This window comes from Podarcis cretensis, assembly GCF_951804945.1.
Source record: "Podarcis cretensis genome assembly, chromosome: 2".
Classification (NCBI taxonomy): Eukaryota; Metazoa; Chordata; class Lepidosauria; order Squamata; family Lacertidae; genus Podarcis; species Podarcis cretensis.
Window position 1 is genome coordinate 123,583,102 of NC_137171.1, and position 18,658 is coordinate 123,601,759.

Consider the following 18,658-nt stretch of genomic DNA (forward strand, 5'->3'; position numbering starts at 1 on the left):
GAACCATTGCTCCGTGTCCGCTTCTCTGGAGCAGCAGAAAAAGCGTGTTCTCCCTAACAGAGAGCACGTGTTGCGGTTGGGGAGCAGGCCACCCTGGCATGATTAGGCAAATTTGGTATAACCCAGCCTTTAAATGGTTAAACGGGTTGCTGGGGATTTTTTGATGTTGCTAATTTGAAGGAGGGGTCAGAGGCTTTAAATATAGGGGCCAGTCGAGGGGACGTCCTCTTGGCCGTTTGGATCGGATCAGGAGCGGCGTGGAGACGGTTGTACTCTGCCTTGGCTTTCATTTTACTGGGGCCTACCCTAAATTGCTGTTTTCGTCCTTTTTTCCTTCGTTTCTAATTGATTCCTTCGTTTCCTTTATCCCATTGCCTCCCCGCCCTATCACTAACTATATCCTTTATCCCTTTAATTTAGATTCCTTCTTTATATCTGAAAAAGGTAGTCTTTTCTCAAGGCTAGAGGGTGGGTTCCCCCCTCCCCGGCCTACCGGGCCCTGCCTTCGGGCTAGGCATCGGGTTTTAACGGGATTGGAGCCCACTGCCAGCTGCCTGTTGCCGTCGGGGCCCGATTTTAAAAGTTTTCTCCCTCTCCCCCCCTCCCCCCCCCCCCCCGTTTTTCTTCTCGGCTAGGGCCTGGAGCTCCGTTTAGGTTTCAGGTGAGCTGCTCGGGCCTGGTGGTGGTGCCGCTGAGCTGCTCGGGCCTGGCAGTCGTTTCCCCCCCCCCCATATTCTTTTAAAAACCGTCCCTTCCCCCCTTACCTTTCGCGGCTTCCGAGCCGCGGCGCGACGGTCATTTTCCTGGCCGCTGCAGGGCCGCAGCGGCGCCTGTCGGCTAGGGGGGTGCCCCTCGCCCCTGCGTTCGCGGGCCGCTCGGCGCGGGCGGCGCGTGGCGTGGGCCGCTCGCTTTTGAGCGGGCGGCTCGGTTTCCGCGGCGGTAGCGCCGCTGGGGCCAGCGCGGCGGTGATTGGGGACCAGGCTTCCCGGTTCCCCCGGTTCTGTCCTGCTGGGTCTGCTGGGGGCCGCTTCCCGGGATCGGGAGCAGCGGATTGAGCTTGCGCCCGCCATTTTGTTTCCCCTGTGAAGCACCACCGCGGGAGGAGAATCTGTCGTGGTTGCTTCAGGCTCCCCCTGGTGGCCAAGTACAGTTACTGCAGCTGGTTCTTCTGCCTCAGGCTCCCCCTGGTGGCCCAGGGCAGCGCTGCATCCGCTGGTTTGGGAGATTGGGGGCTGTATGGTGCCCCTGCTGGTAGAGGAAGGAGGTGCATCCATTTAATTGTTTATTTTCCAACATTTAGGGTACCTGGCAAATAATAATAATAATAAAATAATAATAATAATAATAATAATAATAATAATAATAAAATAAATAATAAAATTAAAATAGTTAATAAATACATAATAAATAATAAATAAATTAATTAATAAATAATAATAAATTAATAACATATAGATAGGAGATATATAAATAGTTAGATATATAGATAGGTAGTAGTCACTGTCTTGAATACTGGGCACTTGTTGCTTTTGTATTGTTTTGCGTTATTATAGTTTTGGAGTATTTCTGCCTCCTGTAATTCCTTATCCGGGTCCAGCGGTGTCATTGGGCTACTGCAATTTTTAATTCTCAATTTGATTCCATTTAGCAGGTATGGCTCCTAAGAAAGTTGCCGCTCGTCACGGTTCGGCCTCTGGTGAAAAACGGCCTATTAGAGGTCCATCGCAGGCACTTCGGTCTCCCACCCCAAGCCAATCGGTGGGACGGGTGCAATCGTTGGTGGAAAGTATGGCGGGCAATCCAGCGGCCTTGTCTCGCTTCGCAGCTGAAATGGATGGTCTCCTTCAACACTGCTCGGACCAGCCTTCCACGTCCAGAGGGCGTCCTCGTCCAGTGGTGGCATCGTCTCCGGTGTCTCCGTCTTCTAGTGAAGATGGCTCGTCTAGGGGCTTGATAACTCATTCCCAGCTGCCCCAGCCCCGTGACTTACCTGCTTCTCGCGGTCGTTCACGGAGGCCTCGTCGTCCCTCTGGGAGGGATGTGGGGAGGCAAAACCCTTTGGCAGTTTCCACCCGCCGAAGTGTGCGCACCCGACCTTCGGATGAGGTGGCGCTGGGTTCTGGCCTCTCACTTGTTGTTTCTCCTCAATCAGCTCCAGGTACTTCGCAGCTGAGCCCTGATTCTGAGACTTCCATTGAGGACAGTCTGCCAGTCCCTGCCAGGAAGTCTTCAGGTGGAAAACGTCGCCGCAAGAGGTCTTCCCGAAAGCGCGCTAAGAGGAGGAGGGGTGAATCATCTTCCACTTCTTCTGGTACGTCATCTTCCAGTTCTGATGATGAGACTGGCGCTGCAAGGGAACTTTATTGGGGTTTTGGAGAATCTGCATCGGGGCTGCCTCGGTGGGCTTGGGATCGCAGGGCCAACTCGCACCGGGCAAGGTATGGGGCTGTTCTAGAGTGCAGGGATGGCGTGTTGGTACCTGACGTTAAAGTCTCTACCAATTCCGCCAGAGACATCATCCCAGGTGCGCACTTGTCAACAAAACTGCGATCTAGGATACTGAACGGTCGCTATGTGGACATTTTTAAACTGGCCCCTCCTTCGGAGGACCAGGAGAAGGGGAATTTGTCAAAGAAACGCCAGGGCGCCCTCGCTACAGACAGGACTTTCGAGCGCTGGCTCGATTGTTTCCAGGTCTTTGCTGGCATTGTGGTGGCAGCTTATCCACGGAGATCTCTTCATTTAATCGTTTATCTATCTATTGTTCGCTCTGCCTTCACCAATGCTGGTGAGAGAGCTGCGATAAAATATGATGAGAACTTCAGGCGCCGTGCTGCCAAGATTCCCTCAGCTAGATGGGATCGTAAGGATCTCGATGTGTGGACAACACATGTAGCTCCACTCATCGATAAGAAGGTGCCAGAGCAGCAGAAGGCGAGGTCCCTGGCGTTTCGGCCTAGCCGTCGCCTTCCATGCTGGGATTTTAATAAGGGTTCCTGTCAGCGACAGGGGTGTAAATACGCGCACTTATGCGAGAAATGCAATGGTACGCATCCTGCCTCCTCTTGCTTTGGGTATCGCCGGCCCTTTCGTGGTGGAAAGGGGGGCTCGCAGCAACCCCCCAAGCAAAACGTCTCTCTCCCTTCGACTTCAGGCACAGGAAAATGAGGTTTTGACCTCCCTGGCTTATACCCCCATCCATTTGCCGGCTCTGCAACTTTTGTTGCAGTCTTATCCTGATAGGGACGCGGCACGGTATTTGAGTGATGGTTTTTCTGTTGGTTTTCGGATTCCAGTAGCCATGCCTCCCGTGGCACGGAATCCTTTTAACCAGAAATCAGTACGTGAGCTACCTGAGGTAGCCCGCAGGAAGATTGCAAAAGAGCTAGCCATGCATCGGATGGCTGGTCCTTTTGATGCCCCTCCCTTTCCTAAGTTGCACGTGTCCCCGTTGGGTATCGTGCCGAAGAAGGCCCCGGGTGAATTTCGTTTAATTCATAATTTATCACATCCCAGGGGTACCTCAGTTAATGATGTCATCCCTCCAGAACTCTGCTCCGTAAGATACGCATCTCTTGATCAGGCGATCAAGATGATTCGGAAGTTTGGCCGCGCTGCCCTATTGGCTAAATGTGATATTGAGTCGGCATTTCGCCTTCTCCCGATTCATCCAGATGATTTCTGGTTGCTGGGTTTCCAGTTTGATGAAAAGTTTTATTTTGATAAGTCCATGCCTATGGGTTGTTCAGTAGCGTGTGCCGCTTTCGAATCCTTTAGCACCTTTTTGGAGTGGGCCCTCAAATTTAAAACAGGGCTGGGCGGGGTCACGCATTATCTGGATGATTTTTTACTGGCCTCGGGTCACAACACTGGGGATTGCTTGGTGTTGCTTCAAGCCTTTGCGGATCTTACGCGGGAGCTGGGGGTTCCGCTTGCAGCAGAAAAGACGGAGGGTCCATCAACTCAGCTGACTTACTTGGGCATCCTATTGGACACAGTTGCCCAGACTTCTAGCTTACCAAGCGACAAGCTGGTGGCCTTGAAGTCGGTCATAGAGGAACTTCTCCCTTTGAAGAAAGTATCTCTGAGACAAATACAGTCTTTGTTAGGGCACCTGAACTTCGCGTGTAGGGTGGTGGCGCCCGGGCGCCCTTTCTGTTCACGCTTGGCTCGTCTCACGGTGGGGTTAAAGGCTCCTCACCATCGAGTGCGCCTCTCTAAGGAAGTGAAGGCCGATCTTTCCATGTGGCTTGAATTCCTGGAGGATTTCAATGGGGTGTCGTTATGGCAAGACACGTTAAATTTGCATAATGATTTTCAGGTTCAATCTGATGCTGCAGGTTCCCTGGGTTTTGGTCTTTACTGGAAAGGCCGATGGTGTGCCAAACGTTGGCCGCCTGCGTGGCAGGGAGGAGAGATTACACGGGACCTAACATTTCTCGAGTTTTTTCCCATTGCAGTGGCTGTGCATTTGTGGGTCGAGGAATTCAGGAACCGTCGTGTTTGCTTCTGGACCGATAACCAGGCGGTGGTGTCGGTGCTGGCAAAGCTGTCGTCACGTTCACCCAGGGTGTCGGCCTTATTGCGGGCCTTCGTGTTGCATTGTTTACGTTTTAATATAGTATTTTCTGCACGTTTTATTCCCGGGGTGTCTAACGAAATTGCTGATGCTCTGTCCCGTTTTCAGATGGAGCGGTTCAGACTTCTGGTTCCAGAGGCGCGGATACGTCCGGAATATTTCCCGGATCATCTCTGGAACCTTGGCAGCAATTAGTTTTGCAGGGAGTAGCGGCATCTGTTTCACCTTCTACCCTTAGATCTTACACAAAAGCCTGGACTGATTTTTTGGCATTTATGCGACAGGCAGCCACCGATTTAATAGGAGTCCCACCCACCTCCTCACAGGTGTTAAGTTACTTGGCACATTTATTTCAGTTGGGGCGTGCAGCTAAGACTATTAGGATACAGGCAGCTGCTATAGCATTTTTCTGTAAGACATTTTTTGATAAAGACCCTTGTTCAAAGTTTGTCGTGCGCAAGGCCCTGGAGGGCTGGGGGAGGCTTCGTCCTCCCCGGCCAGCATCACGGCACCCAATTTCTTTTGACTTGTTGAGTAGGATGCGTAAGAGGCTGCGGGTGGTGTGCTGGTCAGGGTATGAGGCTCGCCTTTTCTCGGCTGCCTTCTCTATTGCCTTTTTTGGAGCGTTGAGAGTGGGTGAACTCGTGCTGGAGGACCACAGAAATGGTCGTTCCAGGGGCCTTTTGGTCCGGGATCTGCAGTTATTCCCGGCAGAGGTAATAATCACAGTCAGGAGCTCCAAGACTGATCAGAAGGGTAGGGGTGCCGTCATTCGGCTCCCTGCTACGGGGGAGTCAGGCCCTTGCCCTGTAAAGGACGTCAGCAAGTATTTAGCAGTGCGCCCCTCAGGTGATGGGCCTCTGTTCAAGCATGAAAATGGGTTGCCCCTAACGAGACGCCAGTTCGCACAGGTGATGCGAAAGGCGATTTTGGCCTGTGATGGCACGGCCTCTGGTTTCGCCCCTCATTCCTTCAGGATTGGGGCTGCAACGACGGCTGCTCACTGGGGCTTGTCGGCAGATAGAATAAAGGATTTGGGCCGCTGGAAGTCTGATGCGTTTCGAGTTTATGTTCGCTAATAATCTTGGATTCTTACATTGTTTTGCTTTGTTTACCTCAGGTCTAGCGGCTGTCCGCATCTGGTTGGTGGGGCACAGCATCATCCATTGGGCTGGTGTTGCAGCACGTCAGTCCAGACTGGGTCCAGGCCTCGGCTTTCCTCCACATGTACGGCTGTCATGGCTGGCCAGACGGGGAATGCGCTGGTCAGAGTTCCTGCCGCGAATCCGGAGCCAGTTGCTCTTGGAGGGGCCTCCCTCGGCTATAGTGGTGCAGCTGGGCGAGAACGACCTGGTATCCATGGACTGTCTTTCCCTACGTGCGGCAATTTTGAGTGACTTGGAGATGCTGCAGGCATGGGTGCCAGCAGCAAAAATATTTTGGTCTAAGCTGTTGCGCCGCCGCATCTGGTTGGGCAGTCGTTGCCCAGAAGCCACGGAAAGGGCCAGAAAGCGCATCAATTCAGCGGTGGTTAAGAAGATTTTTGAGCTGGGCGGAGATGTGATTTCACATCCAATGATTCATTTTCAGGCTGTATCCCTTTTCAGAGATGACGGTGTGCATCTTTCTGCCTCAGGGAATGAGGCTTGGCTGGGTGCAGTGGTGGCCAAGCTGAGGGCTTGGTTGGGGTTGTGAGTGGTTGGCGGTGAGCTGCGGGCTCCATGGCGGTTAGGCATTGGTTAAATGGTGCTTGGAGGGGTAAGTGCCTACCCCTCCAAATGATGCGAAGGGAATTCCGTTAAAGGAATCCAGGGGCTTGCCATTCTTTTCGTCCTTGTTCATGGCGTTGGACCTGGGCCGTGCAAGCCCCGCAGGAACATGAGGGGGAGAAGTGCGGGACTGATGCCCAGCTCCACTTTCTCACCCAATACTTGTTTCCCACACTGGATTCCGTTGGTGTACGGATTGCCAACTCTGTCCCTGAGGGCATGGACAGATAGTCATAACCAATGCCTAAGCAACCACTCACATTTTTTGTATTTGAATAAAGTTGTGGCCAAAATTATGCCAAAAACCTTAAACAAAAATGGAAGTGTGTAGTGTGAATTATTTGGTGGGTGGCACTGTGGAACTCAACACGCAAAGCGTGTTCTCCCTAACAGAGAGCACGTGTTGCGGTTGGGGAGCAGGCCACCCTGGCATGATTAGGCAAATTTGGTATAACCCAGCCTTTAAATGGTTAAACGGGTTGCTGGGGATTTTTTGATGTTGCTAATTTGAAGGAGGGGTCAGAGGCTTTAAATATAGGGGCCAGTCGAGGGGACGTCCTCTTGGCCGTTTGGATCGGATCACCCGCCCTCCCTCCCTTTTATAGGGTGGTTTTGTCATATCGCTTGACCTTGCTATGCCTGTCATGGGGTCGTTCGCCTTGGTGCGGGGGCCTGGTAGGAATTTTGCCATTTGGCTGATTGGCTTGTGCCATTTGGTTTTTGCCTACTGCGTAGCAAATCGTCACAACTTGTAAGGTTGGCGGTTAGGCATTGGTTAAATGGTGCTTGGAGGGGTAAGTGCCTACCCCTCCAAATGATGCGAAGGGAATTCCGTTAAAGGAATCCAGGGGCTTGCCATTCTTTTCGTCCTTGTTCATGGCGTTGGACCTGGGCCGTGCAAGCCCCGCAGGAACATGAGGGGGAGAAGTGCGGGACTGATGCCCAGCTCCACTTTCTCACCCAATACTTGTTTCCCACACTGGATTCCGTTGGTGTACGGATTGCCAGCTCTGTCCCTGAGGGCATGGACAGATAGTCATAACCAATGCCTAAGCAACCACTCACATTTTTTGTATTTGAATAAAGTTGTGGCCAAAATTATGCCAAAAACCTTAAACAAAAATGGAAGTGTGTAGTGTGAATTATTTGGTGGGTGGCACTGTGGAACTCAACACGCAACAACCTTTCTCCCTCCTCTATGTGACATCCTTTTATATATTTGAACATGGCTATCATATCACCCCTTAACCTCCTCTTCTCCAGGCTAAACATGCCCAGCTCCCTTAGCCGTTCCTCATAAGGCATCGTTTGTGTGTGTGTGTGTGTGTGTGTGTGTGTGCATCGTTTGTGTGTGTGTGTGTTGTGTTTAGTTATTTGAAGGCTGTGTGCTTCTATTCTGCAATGAAGTGTGAATTCGCCCATTTTTATTCTTAAGCGGCAAATGAGTTTTCACATTTGCAACAAGGATATGTCTCACACAAGCATACAGACCATTATTTGGGGTTCAAATAGTGTTTAGTTTTATTAAATGCTGAACAGCAGTTTGACAATTAATGATTATATTGAATTGCAGGTTCACCCCTGTTTCCTACTGGTATGCCTTGTCCTTCTTGTTCACCATTCAAGAGATCAACCAGGATCCTAGGCTCTTACCCAACATCACCCTGGGCTACAACCTCTATGAGAACTACTTTGATGCCCGGAGGACATCTGAGGCCATGCTAGACCTGGTTGCAGGCAGGGAAGGCAATATTCCCAACTATCACTGTGGAAAACAGAGCAAATTCCTGGCTGTTCTTGAAGGATCAAATTCTGACATCTCAAAAGGGATTTCAGTCTTGTCAGGCTCCTACAAAATCCCTCAGGTATTTGCAGGGGTGGGGCACAGGAATGGAGGGATAGTGGAGAAGTTCAGCAATATAACAGGAGCAAGAAAATCCTGAGCCATGGCTCCATGGGTTTTTCTTCAAAGCTTGATTGATTGATTGATTGATTGATTGATTGATTTAATAAAACCAAGCCCCCCTCCCACCTCATACACTCCCAATGCTTCAGAATAAAACTCTCAGCTTCAGCCAGTACACAGTTTGTTAGATATTGATCATCCCAGGTTAGTATCTGGTCTTTTCCTCTGAAAGCAAAGTAAAACACCAAACTCTTCTATTCCCCCCTAGATCAGTTATGGCTTTATTGCTCAGGCACTTGAAGAAGTTCAGTTCCCTTTTGTCTACCGGATCGTCCCCAAAGAAGAAACTCAGTACCATGGGATTGTTGAGTTACTCCTGCATTTTGGATGGACGTGGATTGGCCTCATTGCTCCAGACAATGACAACGGAGAAAGGTTCACAAGTGCCTTGAGGTCTTTAATGATCAAGAAAGGAATTTGCATTGCATTATCAAAAAGATTTCCAGAAAAGAATGGTCATCAAATGCTTGGTCTAATTGAACCATTCATTACCTGGACACAAGTCAGTGTCATTGTTTACCACGAAATAAATCGAATGGGATGGATTCCAATCATGACACTACAAGGGACATTTGGGAAAGAAATTGGGGCAAAAATCTGGATTGCGGCAGCTTTTCAGGACACCAATACATATATGTCTTCTCCTCCTGCTCTGTTCCAGTACATCCATGGTTCTTTGTCCTTTGTATTGAAGGCTCAAAGAAGGACCAGCTGTGGCTACAATAGTCCATACTCATCTGCTCTCCAACAATTTTGGAACACAGCATTTCATTGTTCATATTCAAAGCATGTGTTGGCTGCAAAAGGCGAGACCAGATGCACAGAGGAGGAGAAACTGGAGATTCTGCCCAAAGAAGAGATGGAGACAGCCCTGTCTCAAGATAGCTACAACACTTACTTCAATGTCCAAGTTGTTGCACATGCCTTAAATGCTGCCTATTCATCTAAATCAAAGTGGATGGTGATGGGAGGTGGAAGAGACAGGTTGGAACATCAAAGGCTGCAGCCATGGCAGGTAATTCTTTCCCCATTTTTTCACACCGAAATTCATTGTCCCAGCCAGGTTTTTGTTTTGTTTTTTACAAAATGTATGATGTTCTGTTCTGTTTTTGTATATTGGAAGTTGCGGCAACCCAGTCTGATGGGCAAGGTACAATGAAATGAAATGAAATGAAATGAAATGAAATGAAATGAAATGAAATGAAATACTACTAATAACTACAATAATAAATTCCAACTGCACAAGTTCCCCATCTCAACATACATAGAAAACAAAAGCCAAATGAATGGAAAGCATTGTTTCTGCTTACTTACACCCTTTATCAGTAGGAGTTACTGGTTGACATCTACTATGCAAGCGTGGACAGTGTGTTTGGAGGTCCTGGGCGACCTAGAGCAGAAGAATACCCTCCCCTCACTCTCATTGTTATGGTCCAAATGAAAGGAAAACAATGTGTTGGGCACTAGGGTGGATGCAGGAGTTGGCGGAAGGAGGAACACAAGATGCCCCTTAACCTGCTTTGGGACTCCAGCTTTGTGTAGGGTTTACTCCTTAGCCTTTCCTTCTCCTGAAGATGCCTTACAGGGCAGCAGTTATGGGCTGTTCCTCAGGGTTTACTCCTGAAACCTTTCTCACAAATGTGTATGGCTGCAAGGCTGCATCCAAGCTTCCCTTCTCCTAGAAGGGCTGGCTTCAGGGGTGTCTTGCCCATAGAGGAAAGTGGTGTGGGGCACCAGGGCGTCAGGGAAGAGGTGGAGGTTGTTTGGGCCTCCCGGCATCAGCTCGCTCCCCTCACCTGTCTCGCTGAAGCAGTGCCGCGCCCGAAACCTCCATCTCTTCCCCGCCGGAGGAGCCCCCTCCAGCCGCTGCCCCCTTCCTCCAGCCCCACAAAGCTACTGGCAGCGCCGTAGAAAGGTCAGCAACTCTGGGATACAGAGTGATGGGGGGCGCCAGAGGGATCTTTGCACCACGGCACCAGATATACTTAAGACGGCCCTGGCTAGTTTCTCAGGTTGCAAAAACCCCATCCAGCTTTCATTTCCCTCTATAGCACATGCAGTAACCACCTTCTTGACCATAGGAGCCACTCTTGGTCTCACCCGCTCAATCCTCCGGAGCCTGGCTTTTTGTATACAAAGGAGGTCCCTAACTCACCAAGAGCTTGAGACCCATCAGCCCCCCCTCACCTGGTTTAGTCAAAGCCATTTCCCAGAGTGTGGCTGCTGTCACATGCTGGCACCTTCTAGGAGCCACGAGGGAGAGCTGAGGATCAAAGGTGGACAAACTACCTTCCCTAACACACCACACACCCCAGTGAATTCTACCCTTAAACAAGTTGTGTACGTACTGTCCCTAACATTGACTGCCTCTTATATGCAGCATTCCAACTGTATGACACCCCCCCCCCAAACTCCACATTTTGTATACACTTAAAAAACCCCAAAACCAACTGGAATCCAATTGAGTAGTGAGACAAAATGTCTGTCCGTTACTGAAGCAAATCCAGTTTTGTGAGGCTTCTGGCTGAGGTCAAATTTTGTCAGAAGACCCCCCACACTTTCTGGTGGTTCCTCCTTGCTGCCCACAGAGAGATCCAGCCTTCTCAGCTGAAGTTGGACCCTTCTCACCTCTTCCTCTGTCCCTGCTGAGTCTTGAAGATGCCCATCAACAGTTAGTAGCACCTAGAAAACAGACTGCATAGGCACAAGGTCTCCTGGCCATAGGATTCTACACTTGGTTGAGATGGGCTCTCTTTTCATTTTTATCTCAGCATTTATATACTGCCATTTGTCAAAAGCTGCCAGGCCAGCTTACAATACAGTAAAACAAAACAAAACAGTTTTTAAAAATGATACAAAAGAACTGAATATAGTATAAAACACCGTACAGAATACAGGCAGTTTATCTGATGTTTCCCTGTCACTGCAGCTTCACCCTTTCTTAAGAGAAATCCAGTTTTCAAATGGCTCCATCGATGGACTGCATTTGGATGAAAATGGGAAGCTGCCAGCCGAGTTTGATATTGAGAACTGGGTGATGTTTCCCAATAAGTCTCGTGTCAGAGTGAAAATAGGGAGTATACAGAGAAAGGCATCCGCTGACATGAACTTCACCATTAGCCCAGAAGCCATTGTGTGGCCAAAACGGTTTAACCAGGTAAGGGACACTTGATTCCATGTAACATTCCTTAAGCTGTAAATATTTTTGAATAATTCATGTGAGGCTTCAATTGCAATCCTTTGGACGCTTAACAGGGAGCAAATCTCATTGAATATGGTGCAGGGGTTGGAACTGACAGCTCAGGGGGGCTCCACTGCATAAAAGGAGTATGTGGTGTGGATGGTATTTTATATCCATGGAGGAAATATCGTATTTTTTGCTCTATAAGACACACCAGTCCACAAGACACACCTAGTTTTTGGAGGAGGAAAACAAGAACAAAAATATTCTGAATCTCAGAAGCCAGAACAGCAAGAGGGATCGCTGTGCAGTGAAAGCAGCAATCCCTCTTGCTGTTCTGGCTTCTGGGATAGCTGCGCAGCCTGCATTCACTCCATAAGACGCACACACATTTCCCCTTACTTTTTAGGACGGAAAAAGTGAGTCTCATAGAGCAAAAATATGGTATATGCTTTCGTGTGCATGCACACTTTAGCGTATACCCAGAAGAAACTTAGTTGGTCTCTAAGGTGCTACTGGACAATTTTTTAATTTTTTTATTTATTTCGACTGCGTCAGACCATCACAGCTACCTACCTGAATCTAGAATCATTTTTTTTAAGCTAGCATCTTCAGTAGCTGGTATGTTTTATTGCCTGTTTAATTGCTGTTGTTTTGTTGTTGCTGCTGTTCAGAGATTGTTACTGTATCTTTTGCCTTAAATATACTTATCTGGGATATGAATGTTGAAGGAAACACACCAAAGAGATTTCCCTGCCATGTTGTTCTGCAACAGAAGCGCTCTTGTGAGCAAAGGGTTCGGAGCCAGTGGAACCAGAGATCCAGTTGGTTTGTTTCCAAACTCTATGAATAACCTCTATAGACACAAAAATTCCTAACAATTTCCCCTTGATGTTCCTTTTTCTCTTTATGGCTAGACCGCGCCTTTCTCCAGGTGTACCAAAATCTGTCTACCTGGATACACCAAAGTGGTTCAAGAAGGAAAGCCGATTTGCTGCTATTCTTGTGCTCCATGTGCAGAAGGGACAATCTCTATTTGTGAAGGTGGGTGACTCCAAGTTAGAAGGAGAATAAGAATAGGAATCTCTGGCCAAAAAGTGGAGAGCGAAGTGGAGAACTTTGGATGCACTGCCCACAATGCATTTATTTAGGGATATTAAACGGTGCCCTCAGTGAGAAAAGAACCAAAACCACACCAAAAAGAAAATGAGGTTTTTTTAAAAATATACATATTAAAAACACAATAGTAAATGTTCACTTAGTGAAAGCACAATACAAAATAAAATAAATCATATTAAAATTATTACATGGAAGAAATACAAAAATGTTTGTGCTACCTACTTAAAGACATATGTACAAACTTAATAGTGAACAATTATACTTCTAACAAATTTTCTCCAATCCAGCTAACTGAAATGTTGCTGGAGATAAATATATAAAAGTAAATAATTGCAAATAGACCAGAAGAATAAAAGAAAAAAACACACACCCAAATGATATGGGCCCCAGAAGACAAAATATGAACTGTAAAAGCTCAAGGTAAAGAGGCATGTCGTTGGTATTTGGTGAAAGCTGTACAATGTCGACACCAGGCCCATGTCCGTGGAGGTGAGAGTTTCTCAGCTATACCTATATCCCAAGGTTGTTTGGGTGAGAAAAAGCAAGGAAACCCTCTCTCTCCTTGAAAGAAAGTCAGGGTGCTATGGTAAACATTGAAAAAGGAAATAAACAAACTTTTGCCTCTCCCTCCCTACAATGCCTCCTTCCCTGATCACCCTTGCATCAGCATTATTCTTCCTCGTATTGTAGAACACAGATGGTTATTCATATGAATGATGTTTGGACCTCTTTTCTCCTCCTCCTTAGATGCAGATCATTGCATCAAATGTCCAGAAGATCAACATCCAAATAAAGACCGAGATCAATGTATCCACAAGATTATCACCTTCCTGGCTTATGAAGACTACTTGGGAATCATTTTAGCTTTCCTTTCCCTATTCCTGTCTTTAACAACAGGCTTTGCCTTGGGAATCTTCATTAAATACAAGGAAACACCCATCGTCAAAGCCAACAACAGGGACCTCTCTTACATCCTCCTCATTTCTCTCCTGCTTTCCTTTTTGTCTTCCTTCCTGTTCATTGGGGAGCCAAAGAGAGTGACTTGCCTTCTCCGGCAAACAGCTTTCAGCATCATCTTCTCCACTGCAGTTTCTTCTGTGTTGGCAAAAACCATCGCTGTGGTGCTGGCCTTTCTTGCTACTAAGCCAGGAAACAGATTGAGGAGATGGCTGGGGAAGAGTCTGATGAACTCCATTGTCATTTCCTGTTCCAGTGTCCAAGTGGTTATCTGCACCATCTGGCTAGGGATCTCTTCTCCATTCCCAGAGTCTGACATGCACTCCCAGGCTGGACAGATCATTGTGCAATGTAATGAAGGGTCTGTTGCTATGTTTTACAGTGCCCTGGGCTACATGGGCATCCTGGCTGCCATCTGTTTTATGGTGGCTTTCTTAGCCAGGAAGCTGCCTGGGGCCTTCAATGAGGCCAAGCTGATCACCTTCAGCATGCTGGTCTTCTGCAGTGTTTGGGTGTCCTTTGTGCCCACCTACCTGAGCACCAGGGGGAAATACATGGTAGCCGTGCAGGTCTTCTCTATTTTAGCGTCCAGTGCTGGGCTTCTCGGTTGTATCTTCCTCCCTAAGTGCTACATTATTGTGCTGAGGCCTGATCTGAATACGAAGGAGCACCTAACAACTCAAATTAAAGATGCCATATGATTCTCTAAGGGCTCAGCTACACATTTTACTTATTTATTAAAGTTCTTATGTTTCACCAGTAAACATTATCATATTACATCACAAGGCTTATTGTACTATAATTTTCAACATGTATACAAAGTTTATATACTAAAAGAAGAAGCAAAAACAAGGACAAAAACCTATTCCAAAATCATATATGTACCCATACATTGGACTTCCTGTCTATCCTGTTGTATATTCCTTTTTTCTTTTTCTTTTTTTACAAATGAATGTACTCTTATTATTGTATATTTCTTTGCATTTTATCTAATACATTCCTGTATCAATATGTACCCTTGGTCTTATTTCTCAACTCAGTCTCTCTCCAACGTCAATTGAATGCTAGCATAGATAGTGACCCCTTACTGTATTTTTGAAGATATATCTTATATCTATCCCACTTTTGCATAAATTTTTGTTTTGAGTTGCCTCTCAGGCTATTTGTCAACTGCGCCATTTCAGTAAATTCTTGTAGCGTATTATGCCAATCTGTGCCACATTATTGTACTGAGGCCTGATCTGAATACAAAGGAGCACCTAACAACAAAAAATAAATATGTCATGTGATTCTCTAAGGACTCAGCTAAATAGCTGCAAGTAAAACATTTCAGACGTGTTGTAAAGTGCATTTTACAAATGTGACAACAGATGACAACAGCGAGCTATGCAAAATTCAATGTATTTTTCAAAACGTTTTTACTCTTCCTTTCCCATAAATAATGAATGATGAAAATGTTTTTGTAACGTTGGGGTGTGTGCAGTGTGCAGTCAGCTTGCCAGTGGATTGCGTAATTGAAGCCACAACATTGCTTGTAGAAGAAAATATCTCAGACAGTTAACTAAGGTCAGGGGTAGTATATTGTACTGGCACATAGTAGAACAACTATGTACAACACAGTTCTTTTAGCATCCCTAGAGCCCAAGGAAGGTCAGTAGCTTATGCAGTTAATGACATTCAGTATTGTAGCTGAAAGTGATTCTACCTTGGTCTGCCTCTCAATCCAGACAGATCGCTTATTGAATAGAGCAACCAAGTTTTTCCAGGAATAGAGCAACCAAGTTTTTCCTTGGGCAGGGAAGGTGGTGTTGCAGGGGCTCCCCCTAAGACTTCCTCCTTCTTAGTTGGAGTGATAATTTGGCATCTCCCAAGCTCCACTAAGCTCCAGTCTTGGTTGAAGGGTCTGTGTTTATTGCTGGAGCCTGAATGAAGTGTCTGGGTGGCTGGTGTTACCCATTGATTTATATGGGGATTTGTAATGTTTTTGTCCCATTGATACACTTTAAACCAATCTATTCCACCTTTTATACATGCCAGCATTCATTGTATTTCTTTTTTTTTTTTTAATAATTTTTATTATTATACATTTTATAAAATTCCCTCCAATTCTTCGTTCAATCCCGCATACAACAAATCATAGTTATTTTTTGACTTCCTTCAACGTCTCTGACAATCATCCGTAGTTACACCTTCAGTACACATTCCCTTCTTTCGTATTGCCATTTTTCCTCCTTACTCCTATTATTTCTCATAAACAATACTTATTTTCTTTTTTTACAGTGCCTCTTTAAATCCCGCTAGCGTTGTGTTCACACCACATATATTTTTCAGATAATCCACAAATTTCCCCCAGTCTTCGATGAACTTTTGATCTTTAATATATCTAATTTTCCCAGTTAATTTGTCCAGTTCTGCATAGTCTGTCATTTTTAGTCTCCATTCTTCTATCGTCGGTATTTCCTCTTGTTTCCACTTCTGAGCCAACAGGATTCTGGCTGCCGTTACCGCATACTGGAAAAGCTTACAGTCCTTTCTTCTGATGTCCTTTCCTACCATACCTAAAAGAAAAGCTTCGGGTTTTTTCGCAAAAGTATATCTTAACATTTTTTTCAACTCATTATATATCATTTCCCAAAAACTTTTCACTTTCTTACATTCCCACCACTGATGAAAGAATGTCCCTTCCTTATCTTTGCACTTCCAACATTTGTTATCAACCTTATACATCTTTGCTAATTTTACAGGTGTCATATACCATCTATAAAACATTTTCATCACATTCTCCTTCAGTGTGATACATGCTGTAAATTTTAAATGCTCTTTCCACAGTTTTTCCCAATCTTCAAATTGAATATTGTACCCAAAATCCTTTGCCCACTGTATCATTACCGATTTGACCTCTTCATCTTTCGTATTCCATTCCAGCAATATCTTATACATTTTTGACATAATTTTATACTCATTATTTATAATGTCCTTTTGGAAATTTGATTCCCTTTCCACATAACCCTTTTCCTTCAGATCTTTTTTAAATATTTCATTAACTTGGTAATGGTGCAACCAATCGTAAACTAGATCTTTAACTTGTTCATATGGCTTCAGTTTCCATTTTCCTCCCTCTTTAACTATCAGTTCCCCATAAGTGGCCCATTTATTTCTCATATTGATCTTCTTCACAGTTATTACCTCTAACGGGGACAGCCAGTGTGGAACTTTTGGTTCCAGTATATTCTTGTATCTCTCCCAAACCTCTATTAGTGAACCCCTGAAGATGTGGTTTCCAAATCCTTTATGAACCCTTTTTTTATCACACCAAAGATACGCGTGCCACCCAAATCTGTTATCAAATCCTTCAAGATCTAATAATTCATTATTTTCTAACTTTATCCATTCTTTTAACCAGCATAGACAGGCTGCTTCATAGTATAGTCTCATATCTGGCAGGGCGAAGCCTCCTCTTTCTTTTACATCCGTCAGTAATTTAAATTTTATTCTAGGCTTCTTCCCCTGCCAGATATACCTTGAAATCACTTTTTGCCATTCTTTAAAAATTCCTGTACCCTTTAATATGGGTAAGGTCTGAAATAGGAATAACATCTTTGGTAGCACCATCATTTTTATTGTAGAAATTCTTCCCCAAAATGATAATTTCATTCTGGCCCACACCTCCAGATCCTTCTTTATTCCCTTCCATACCGGGATGTAATTATTTTGGTATAGATCAATATTCTTGGCTGTTACCCAAATTCCCAAATATTTAACCTTTTTCACCACCTCTATCTCTGTTCGTTGTTGCATTCATTGTATTTCTTCTTCGCTTTCTTTTTGCAGTTTCTTTTATTTCTTTTTTCTAAAGATCAGTTAATAGCTGTGTGCTGGGAAACTGTTTCTAGGAACCTGCACAATTTGATGCTGAGCCAAGAAGACATCTCTGAACTTCAGAAGAAAGATGTATTTTCCTGCAGTGCCCTATGCCTTGTTTTTTATTCTATATTTTGGAAATGTACATGCAGGTTTTTTCCCTTTAACCTTTTTTGGGGCCCCCAAGAGAGTGGGGCCGTAAGCTATAGCTTGTTTAGCTTATACGTAAATCTGGCACTGTCTCTGAATAGCGTTTGTTGCGGAACAAGACCACCAAAGGGCTCTTACCCCCATGCCCTGCTTGTGAGCTTCCCAAAGGTGTATGATCAGACACTGTAATATATGGGATGCTGGACTAGATGGGACTTGGTCTCATCTGGCTGCAGAGCTTTCCTAATGCTGTTGAGGCCAAACTTGCACACACACACACATACACACACACATCAAACTTTGGCAATTCACCTGTGATTTCTTATAAACATGTTTTTCCTCCAGCTCTGCACCTGCCACCCAAACTTTGCAATGACTAAAGTTTGTTGCAGTGTCAAATTTATTCTCCTTATAATTATCAAAATCATAGCTATTTATTCCTGACAAGATCAAGATATATTTCTGGAGGTTGCCAAGACAGCACAATCAAGGACAGCAGGAAGTTATATCTAGCTCTGTGCCTGGGGAGAAAGGCTGATGCAGAGAATAGCTGTTTTGTCAGAGACAGTCTGAATGAACAGCTGAGGGATACCTGAATGTTGCCCATACTGGGAAAGTCACTGCAGCATTCCTCTTGCAAGTGTTTTTGACTTCTGATTACCTGGCTGGGGAGGAGAGAGGAGCAGCCACAAGAGAAGAGTAGGAGGCATAGGCAAAATGATTTCCCTCCTGCTTTTCCTGCTAATGACACATGGAGACTGCAAAAATCAAGGAAAAATATGTCCCTTTAAGATCTGGGAAGAAAGTAGAACACAAAATTACTACCGGCCCGGAGACTTCATAATTGGTGGGATCATATCTCCAAGTGTGTTGACTCTAGAAGACCCATTCTTTTTTTCCCAGATTCCCTCAAAAAGGCTTGGATGGTAAGTAATTAGATGCCGCTGGATGTCATGCTTCTCCAACACCACTCCAACAGTTTCTACTTAATTCATAATAATAAAGGCAATTTTCCACTTTGAAAGATGTGTGTTTTCTTTCTTTCTTTGCAATGGAATTTGCAATCTCCTAGTTTT

The 18,658-nt window shown here is 45.6% G+C and overlaps 1 protein-coding gene across 1 annotated transcript; it reads left to right on the forward strand.

The window, feature by feature from the left end:
• Nucleotides 1-1,788: 1,788 nt before the first annotated feature.
• On the forward strand, nt 1,789-14,272 carry LOC307210981 (vomeronasal type-2 receptor 26-like; the record flags this gene model as incomplete). The annotated part of the gene is made up of 9 exons (XM_079967179.1): nt 1,789-2,788; nt 3,297-3,479; nt 3,939-4,287; nt 7,922-8,213; nt 8,523-8,769; nt 9,079-9,329; nt 11,244-11,471; nt 12,413-12,539; nt 13,362-14,272. The coding sequence occupies 9 exons, from the start codon at nt 1,789-1,791 to the stop codon at nt 14,270-14,272; spliced, it is 3,588 nt and encodes a 1,195-aa protein (XP_079823305.1).
• Nucleotides 14,273-18,658: the final 4,386 nt, after the last annotated feature.